Source organism: Mirounga angustirostris, unplaced genomic scaffold, assembly GCF_029215605.1.
Source record: "Mirounga angustirostris isolate CCGP_5_RB_7025 unplaced genomic scaffold, mMirAng1.0.hap1 SCAF_3, whole genome shotgun sequence".
NCBI classification, from domain to species: domain Eukaryota; kingdom Metazoa; phylum Chordata; class Mammalia; order Carnivora; family Phocidae; genus Mirounga; species Mirounga angustirostris.
In genome coordinates, this window is record NW_026991711.1 from 189,927,070 (window position 1) to 189,937,040 (window position 9,971).

Here is a 9,971-nt window from a genome sequence, read left to right on the forward strand (position 1 = left end):
CCGGCCCCTTTCCTAGGAGGGAAGCAAGTCCCAAGGTGGCCACCTGCTGGCTCGGGGCCAGGTGGGCATTTGGGCCGGCCTCGGCCCCCTTGCCTCCTTCCTTCCCAGGGTGGTGGGCATTCCTTTCCCTCCTGAGTCTCTCCACAGTTGGTGACTCCTGTCCTGAAGACACACTAGAAAGTTTTTTCAGCTTTGGCAAGCGAGCAATCATTGACTCCAGGAAGTGTTCTGATGGGCTCTTGGGGTTCAGCCTTGGCCCTCTCCATTCTCCTTATCCTCCGCACGGGGTCCTCACCTTGTCCCCAAAACCTGAGAGCCCAGATGTCAGTGTGCGCCTCAGCCCCCGTCTGAGTCCTTCTGCCCGTGGAGCTCTGCGCCCGGCCGATGCCCGCAGCACCTTACCTCAGCCCAGCTCCTGGTCCGGGCCCCTGAGCCCCGGGCGCCCGGTCCATCTCAGCGAAGCATCACTATGTCCAGCAGCTCCAAGGGAGTGCGAACAGGGCCAGCAGGCAGCATCCGCCCTCAGCCCGTGGGTCAGCATCCAGGGCTGCCGAGACGACGCTCCACGGACGGGGTGGCCCAGAACAACAGAGGCGTGTTCTCTGCCATTGCGGGAGGTGTTGGCAGGCAGCTTGCTCCTATAGCTCCGAGGGACGGTCTGGTCCTTGCCTCTGGCTCCCGGTTGCGCCGACAGTCCTTGGCACCCCTTGCCTTGTGGCTGCCTCACCCCGTCTCTGCCTCCGTCCTGACATGGGTTTCTTCCCTCTGTCTCTGTCTCTGTCCTTATAAAGACAGCCAGTCATTGGACGAGGGGCTGCCCTAGTCCATGATGACCTGGTTTTAACTAGTAACATCCGCAAAGACCCTATTTCCGAATATAGTCACTCAGAGTTTCCAGGTGGACATGACTTTGGGGAGAGAACACTGGCAAACCCAGTCCGCCCTGTAAAACTCATTGCTTTCCCTCCATCCTGTGGTGTCGGCTGTGCTGGAGTTCAGGGGGCACTCTCTAGGCCTTAGAACTTTCTGGGTAAAGAGCGCATTGCCTCCGCATGAAACTCCAACATGAAACCAGACCTGTCCTCTGACTGCCTCGTGCTCTGCTCCTTCCTCCTCAGGCCTTACTGAAAATGGACTGCCAGGGCCTGGTGGTCAGGCTCATCCAGGACTTCGTGCTCCTGACCACGGCGGTTGAGGTGGCGCAGCGCTGGAGGGAGCTGGCCGAGAAGCTCGCCAAGGTGTCCAAGCAGCAAATGGACGCATACGAGTCTCCGCACCGGGACAGGAATGGGGTCGTGGACAGCGAGGTGAGCCTGGGCTCTGAGATTCCATCACAGCGCTGTCTACTTGACAGCGTGTGGTTGGGGATGAGTGAGTTGACGTGAGAAAGCATGCGCCCAGCACACAGTAGGCTCTCCCTGAGTGGGGCGAGTCTCCCCCTTCCCGGGACTGTTGGCTGCGCGTCCCAAACTTCAGTGACCTTCCATCAGACGGAGCAGCGCATGAACGGAGCCCTTTGTGGCCACTTCTGCTCGACCTCTGGCCAGGTCTGTGTTGGCTAAATACCTGGTATGTCGTGCAACTTCGGGCAGAGCCGGCTGGGTTCCTGCTCAGAGGTTCTTTGTAGTCTCACTGGTTGGCGGAGGTTGCTTTAAGTTTCCGGAAAGCTGGTTCGGGCCTGGGAGACCTAGGAAGGAGGAAATCCCAGAATAAGGGTGTCCTTTATTAATGCAACGAATTTCTAAAGAAATGGCCCACCTAGAAAGTGCTGCAGGGGTGTAGGGATTGTAAGGAGAGCAGTCCTTCCTGTTGGCTCAGGCACCCTCTGCTATCTGCTCTTGCACAAAACACCTTCTTCCCTCAGAAATGTGCTGGCTCTGGACAGAGTCCATTCCACCGGTTTCTCCGGCTTTGTCTCGCTCTCCACTGAGAAGCATAAATAATGAGCAAAGGGACTGCAGTTAATAGGCTCGAATAATAGGATCAAATCTCTTACTGTCCCTAATCTTCTCTATCCCCCCCCTTTTATTTTGGGCGACTCCACCATGCAGGCCATGTGGAAACCCGCCTATGACTTTTTATTAACCTGGAGCCACCAGATCGGGGACAGCTACCGGGATGTCATCCAGGAACTACACATAGGCCTGGACAAGATGAAAAACCCCATCACCAAGCGCTGGAAACACCTCACGGGGACCCTGATCCTGGTGAACTCCCTGGACATTCTGAGAGCTGCTGCCTTCAGTCCCATGGACCACGACGACTTTGTGATTTGAGCGGGTACCCTGGCAGCTGCCACTGCTCTGGGCCACACGCCCTCCATCGGTCCCGGGTGCCCGCGCCGCCACGTGGAACCGGGGAGGGAGGAAGGGCCGCTGCTCACACACGTCCGGGGTCCTTCGAGGGCCGGACCCACACCCGAGGACCAAGCACACACAATGCTCCACCACCCTCCTCCATCACGGGGGGGTTGGGGGAGGCCTGAAGGGGATTTCTACCACAGGTCGTTGCCAATCAAATAGCTTTCTATTTGTTAGGTATAAATGTAAATTTAAAATCACTTTTTTTAAAGTATGGGGGGGCAGGCATATGAAAAAGGTGGTATCTCATTTTTTTTAATGGACCGTAAAGGTTAAAAACACACACATACACAAAATCCACACCTTAATAGGGGAGGATGCTTTGAGGTTTTTATGTTCTAAGAGACCTTTTTAAATTATGTTACAGATGTATATATGTATTTAAAGGTCACTGGGGGCATTTGCGATTCCCAGCCACACTTTGCATTTCAACACTTAGCGCGCGGAGAGACGCTTGTTCAAGTGTTGGACCTCTTTTGCTCTCTGCTTGTGAAAAGGATAAATTAAATAGGAATGTGGTTTTTCGGTAGGTGAGTCCAGCTCTTGCCCATCCTTTCTGAGAGCGTCCTAGCCCCTGCTGTCCCCTCTCGACTTCATTCTCTTCTGTACCTTTGCCTCGTGTTACAGTGAGTGATCAGCGACAGCACATGTGGACCGTCTTCGAGCTTTAGTGGGCAAAGTCAACTCCTACGTGAGCAAGCAGGTGCCCTCGAGATGAAAAGGCAGCTGGGAGCTGGCGTTCGTCATGGCCCCCACCTGTGTGCAGTCGGTCATTCCAGAGAACAGTGCCATTTGCCATGCGGTGGTTCCCGCAGCCTCCAGCCACCACTGTCCTGTTTCTCCCCGGGGGCGGGGAGGGGTGCCCTGTGCTACCGTGTGCACAGAGGTGCCCGCTGTGGCTGGTAACTCCCGCTTCATTCCATATGAAATCAACCCCTCTCCCTTGCTGCTAGGCCCCCAGGGCCTAGGAAATCACATAGGGGACACCATCTTTTTTGTGTACGATAGAAAGATTATGCAAGCAGGATGAACGTTTTCCAAAAATGAAAATGTTTCCCACCTCAAGTCAGGGACTTGGCAGAGCGTTGCGTTGAGGACCTTACCATTGTAGATCGGCGTGGCTGTGTGTGGGCCCGCGTGCTGGGCTCCAGGATCGCACTGCGGAGGTGGCAGCTCGGGAGGGAGGAAGGGGCAGGGGGGGAGAATTGTCTGGCAAATCAAGAGAGTTGATCCCCGGGAATGTGCCGGGACACGCAGCTTGCTTGTATGAAGTGATGTGGGGATTCCTGGACCGTGGGATACCTGGAACGCGTTCTCTAAATCTGTCTTGAAACATGTTATGTTAATTACCTAGTGTAATCAGTGGTTGATCCCTATTGGGCTGAAACATTTTTATGTATCTATTGATTCAGATCCTGAAGACCAACTGGCTAGAAAAAAAAAACACACACACACACAGAAAAACACTATGTTTTTTATGCTGCAAGAAGCAGGACACACAATTCCCCACTCATCCCATGAAATAACCTTAAATTCTGCTTCTCATTTCCACCTTCATTCTTTCCAGAGATCATCTCTCGCCTTCTCCCCAAAGAAGAAGCAAAACCACTTGCACCTTAAACCGTGGATATTTTTCCTCAGGGGCTTTAAATAGTTTCCTATGCAACATGTCTTGTAGCACAAATTAAATTCTACAAAAGTTGCAGTAAATTTTATTTGGATATTTTAACCTATTAAGTGTGTGTGTCTGTTTTTCTGTACCCAACCAAACTTTAAATAAAACAATAAAACCTAGTGAAAGCATCTGTGAATAATGGCTCCCTCCCCCAAGAGCCACCCCTAGATGACAGTGTGACCATTGGTTTAGCAGATAACTTTTATTTTTTTACTGAATGTTCTGTAGTCCGGTCCAAGAAGCTCGGTTAAAATCTCCAGTTCTCAGGGCGCCTGGGTGACTCAGTTGGTTAGGCATCTAACTCTTGATTTTAGTTCAGGTCTTAATCTCACAGTTGTGAGTTCAGGCTCAACGTTGGGCTCCACCCTGGGCATGGAGTCTACTTAAAATAAAAAAATTTTAAAAAAAGGAAAAAAAATCTCCAGTTCTTTATCGATGTTAATTCTCATATTCAAAATAATAGTCATTTGCATATAAAATTATGGTGTTTGCAGGTGTTTTTTGAGGACCAAATATTCAGGAAAAGGATTTGGCTGCAAAAAAAGAAAAAAAAAAAAAACAATTTACCAAGAAGACGACAGTTTTGTCCATAATAAATGCCCGCCTTGGTCCTCACTTGACCGTCATGCGGTCATGTCACATGGGGCAGGTGCCACATCAAGCCCCCACCCCCTGTGTCACCTGGTACAGCAGCCAAGCCCAGGCTTGGTCCTGGGACCTTCCCTACAGTGGTCACCAGATCCCAGCACCTTGTAGTCTCCCAACCATTCCTACTGCCGCGAGAGAACTACAACCTTTGCCTTCTCTCCCTCTGCTCTCCTTACTCCTCTCAACACCCTAGCCCCCACCTCGGCCACCTGGCCCCTTTCCCCTCCCCGCCTCCTAGCCACTCTCCCCACTGTACGGTCTGCTCCGGGCTCACGCTCACCCTTGGCTGCGCATCCCACACACCATCAGCGGCAGAGCTCCTGGGGCATCCCCCACACTCATACCTCCCTGCCTTCGAGCTGCTTCCCCATGCTGGAACACCTCTCCTTTCTCCATCAGCCACACTGAGCTCCTTGAGGTCATCGAGCGTCTGAACTCATCGCTGAGTCCCCAGAGCCTGGTGCCACAAATGTATTGTGGGAGGGAATTGACCACGACTGATAGAAACGCATCCCTGAATGCGGATAGCTTGGCTATTGGGAGTGGCTAGAATGGGCTTTGTACTGGGTTTACAACCAATATAAAACCTATTCGGCCAATGATGAGGGCATCAGACCCAGCTTAGTTTTCGAAGCGTTCAAAGGGGAGAACATGGTAGTTGGAACTCAAGTATATAACAAAAGCAATTAATTTCCCTAAAATAGTTCTTTTCTGGGCATGAGGGAAACACTGTCAGTTTGGTCCATGATTTATGTTGTAATAAAATTCAGTTTTATGTAAAATAGATTGAAATGGCATCATCTGAAACAGTAACCTGAATTGGGGGGAAAAAGAGACTGCTGCCAAGTGCCCAGGCTTTGCTTCACACCTGTAGTCTATGAAAGGTTTGCCCCAGTTAATCTTTGTGAGGACCTTGGTTTAAGAGAAGGAAAGCAGCTGGGGGGGGGGGGGGCGGCAAATGCCCAGCTGGTGCAGTTGCCAATGTGAGCTCTGTCCACCCCCAGCTGTGCCCTCCCTCCGCATCAGAAGCAGAGAGAAACCCGACAGCACACAGGCCATTGTCTAAGAAGCAGGTGCCTGGGAGCGGGGCGTGCCTCTGAAGGCTGGGCCCCGGGGACAGGGCTGGGGGACCAGCCAGCCAGGTTGTCCCTCCACCCCTCACAGGCCTCTGCTGGAACGTGCGTGCACAGTAGTTAAACCTTACGATTTGGGGTCCATTTCCCTAAAACCTCAAGTATTTAAAATATTTGCACTTAGCCCAAATTTTTCTTTTTAAAAAAAATTCGGCTTGATTGAGGTGTACTTGACCTAGAAACAAATGTCTTCCACTTTTAAGACCCAGGCATTTTTTTTTAAGATTTTATTTATTTATTTGACAGAGAGACAGCGAGAGAGGGAACACAGGCAGGGGGAGTGGGAGAGGGAGAAGCAGGCTTCCTGTGGAGCAGAGAACCCCATGCGGGACTAGATCCCAGGACCCTGGGATCAGGACCTGAGCTGTTATGTGTTTTTTGCCACATTTTTTTAAGTGAAGAAAGAACCCCTGTTGCTGGCAAGCCCAGCGTCCTGTTATGGAAACCAGGGAGAGGATCGGGGTGGGTACGGTGCAGCTTTAACCCCTTCTGTGTCATGGACCCCCTTGGCAGTTGAATAAAGCTGTAGAGTCCTTACAATTAAATAAATGCATAAAATAAGGAAACCAGGAGCTCACAAATGAAAGCAATTATATTTACATACAGTTAGCAAAAGGTTTTTTAATTGTCATGAGGTTATATATGCTATTTTATGCACTAGATAACACCCTAGTAGCAGGTCTCATCTACCATAAACTCACGGAATAGTGATGAGCATTGCGAGTATCTGAGATTGAGAAATCATTGACAAAATCACAGGGATTTCTAATACAGGTCCCTTGCCTCCATGCATGCCCAGAGGAGATGCTAATGTTCGTTAGAGGTTAATGAAAAGGAAGATGTAATCTTTTTTTTCCTTATTTAAAAAACAGGGAGCTCATCCTAAGGAAACTGAAATCAGATTTGCTTTGCCAGTTGCTTCGAAGGGTTTGCATGATGTTTTCTGCTCCAGTTTACCAAAATAGTGTTTTTAAAGCTTTGCTTCTCTGAGCCCATGTACTACCTAACGAGGGAGACGGGGATCGGAGAAATGCACTGGTCATGTCTGAGACTTTTTAAATATCTGAAGTCATTTTTCTTAATTTCCCAATTCAGTATGGTTTGCTTTTTGGAAGAATATCTGTATACTCATGTCCTACGTATGCAACACAACTCTCTTTGTAATCTTCACTCCAGGGGGGTCAGCAAGAGACGGCCAGAACAGAGTGTGCATGCAGCGTAAGCCTCGTGAGATGTGGGCAGCTTGGCGGGAGGGCCGACCAGAGGGCTGGTCGTCCGGTGTGTGCCTGGAAGCCAGGCTTGCGCATACAGAGCATCAAGGGAGAGAAGAGCCAGCTCCTGGCCCTCCAGGATCCGTATTCCAATAAGGAAGATGCAGACCTTTGAAATCGAAGGAAGATGGAAGTGTTTTCATCAGAGCAGACCAAGAGAGGATTTGAGAAGCCACAGTGCTTCTCCCCTCCCCTCTCCCCACACACCCACTCCCATTATATTGATCATTAATGAAGGCTTCTGATTCAAACCCTTCCATTTCTCTCAGGGGGTTTCTCTTTTAATCCTGGCCACCACCGTGTCTCCCCCGGACCCACAACCCCATGCTGGTCCCCTCAAATCATCCTCCACATGGCCACCAAGACGGTCCTTCTAAAATAGAAACCCATGCCCCTTTCTGCTTAACGCCCACCTTCAGTGGCCCCCGGGTTTAAAGCAGATGAACGGGCGGGGTGCCCCCACGCCCACCCATGGGTCATTGTTGGCCCTGACGATGCTTCCACCTGTCCACTCAAAATGAGAGAAATAAGCACAGTGGACTGAGGATTTCCATTCAGCCAAACTTATGCAAATCAAATCATCGCTCCTGGTCCTGAGGTTAAGCCCTCCATTCCTTTTTGGTGTTAAAATGTCCTTTATTTTGGTAACTGATAACGATAGTAAATTGTAGGAGTTGTGGTTCTAATGCCTGTCTTGGCAAAGTGAAATGTTGGCTGATGACCAAAAGCCATGCATTTTTTAAGGCTTGAAGTTTTGGACAAATAAGGGAGAAACAACATGAGACTGTCTATTTCCTCGGCCCTTTGCCTTTGTGGCTGTTTTTCCTCAACCACCCTCCTCACTGTGGTAATAATGGCTTTATCACATTTTCTAGGTGCTCGGCATCTTGAGAACTCTTTCGCTATATTTGGAACCCAGACAACACAAATTCACAGCTTCTCTTGCAGCTAAATGCAGGCATGTGACTATTGGATCTCTGACTCAGAGACCAGCAACTTGCAGAAGGAAGCGAGGGGTGTGGTGGAACATTCGGGAGAGCAGTGGTCCTGGGTCCTTGACCCACCAAGACATAAGTGGTACCATCCTCATCAGGCCTGTTCTGGACATCAGCGTGGAGCATGGCTCCTCTCCCAGCCCTCTGGCCAATGACTCAATTATCTTTTTTTTTTTTTTTTAAGTGATTCTGTTTTTTTTTTTTATTCTTATGTTAATCCCCATACATTACATCATTAGTTTTAGATGTAGTGTTCCATGATTCATTGCTTGTGCATAACACCCAGTGCTCCATGCAGAAGGTGCCCTCCTCAGTACCCACCACCAGGCTAACCCATCCTCCCACCCCCCTCCCCTCTAGAACCCTGTTTGTTTTTCAGAGTCCATCGTCTCTCATGGTTCGTCTACCCCTCCGATTTCCCCCGCTTCATTCTTCCCCTCCCGCTACCTTCTTCTTCTTCTTTTTTTTTTCTTAACATATATTGCATTATTTGTTTCAGAGGTACAGATCTGAGATTCAACAGTCTTGCACAATTCACAGCGCTTACCAGAGCACATACCCTCCCCAGTGTCTATCACCCAGTCACCCCATCCCTCCCACCCCACCCCCCACTCCAACAACACTCAGTTTGTTTCCTGCGATTAAGAATTCCTCATATCAGTGAGATCATATGATACATGTCTTTCTCTGTTTGACTTATTTCACTCAACCTAATACCCTCCAGTTCTATCCACGTCGTTGCAAATGGCAAGATCTCATTCCTTTTGATGGCTGCATAATATTCCATTGTATATATATACCACATCTTCTTTATCCAGTCATCTGTCGATGGACATCTTGGCTCTGACTCAATTATCTTTTAATAATACCCCTCCCAGAAGAATCAGCCAGGGCCAGTTCCTGTTGCTTGCAAACAAGCACCTGGGCTTCTGATGAATTTTATTCCTTCAGAGTTCTGCTCTGATCATCAGACTTCCCTGGGAGGTCTTCTTGGACGCACCAAGAAAAAACCCCACCTCTGTCTTCCAGCAGCCCTCCGCCCTTACAGCAAATATAATCCGAGTCTTCCCGTGCATTTGCGAGTTGTGCCCCACAGACCATAAACTGAGTGAGGAAGATGCCACGGTGCCCAACTCACAGTACGTTTAAGCTCACACTCAGTAAATTCTCGGGTGCATGGCTGGATGAATGAACTCCCAGGGTTCACTGCAGACCATCCAGGGGAAGGGAGACTAGCACTAGAGCCCGAATAGCTTTGTGTGTAATTGTAGGGATTTCTTTTTATCAAACAAATGCAAGTTTTATGGGGAGTCTATTCTGGATATTTTTCTACAAATTTTTATCTCTACTCGTTTTAGTTCACCAGTCTTCCCGCTGTAACATCACATGTGTTCAGCTCAGCCGAAGCTCACACTTGGAATAACAAGTGTTAGCTTTATTGTTCACACATCCGCGTCTTTCTCTACATTCCAAATGCAAAGTCATTTCACACCCAAGTTGTGGATGATCGCACCTAGGTGAGAATAGCAGACGTGGAGACACTTGGTGAACATCTATAGCTCCCGGGGAGCGGTCTTGTCAGGCCTCCCTGGACACCTGAGCAAGGAGGGCGCAGGTGGCCGGGCAAGCAGGGTGGTTGCCTGGCAACTCCAGCACTCCCAGGGCCATCCTCCTATAGAAGAGAAGGGATCTGGAGAAGTGACTCACTTTCATTTTGGACTCTGAGCCTGGTTAGAATCAACATCTACAGAATGAAGACTTTAGAGTAGGATCCAGGCTGATGAGTCAGCTTCATGCCTTGACACACTGAAATACACAAATGCAATGCTGTGTGTGGACAGATGTGCCGGATGCAGGTCTGTTCTTTGCGCAACTAGTAAATTCATAAG

The 9,971-nt window shown here is 49.6% G+C and overlaps 1 protein-coding gene across 3 annotated transcripts in view; it reads left to right on the top strand.

Annotated features, from left to right (window-relative positions):
• SH3BP4 (SH3 domain binding protein 4) overlaps positions 1-4,093 on the top strand; it is an 84,981-nt gene extending 80,888 nt beyond the window's left edge. For all 3 annotated transcript variants that reach the window (XM_064587287.1, XM_045867682.3, XM_045867681.3), the window contains 2 exons: positions 1,119-1,307; positions 2,052-4,093. In XM_064587287.1, coding sequence (XP_064443357.1) covers positions 1,119-1,307; positions 2,052-2,276 — 414 coding nt within the window. In that variant the 3' untranslated portion in view covers positions 2,277-4,093. The remainder of the gene's footprint in view (positions 1-1,118; positions 1,308-2,051) is intronic.
• The last annotated feature ends 5,878 nt before the right edge of the window (positions 4,094-9,971 follow it).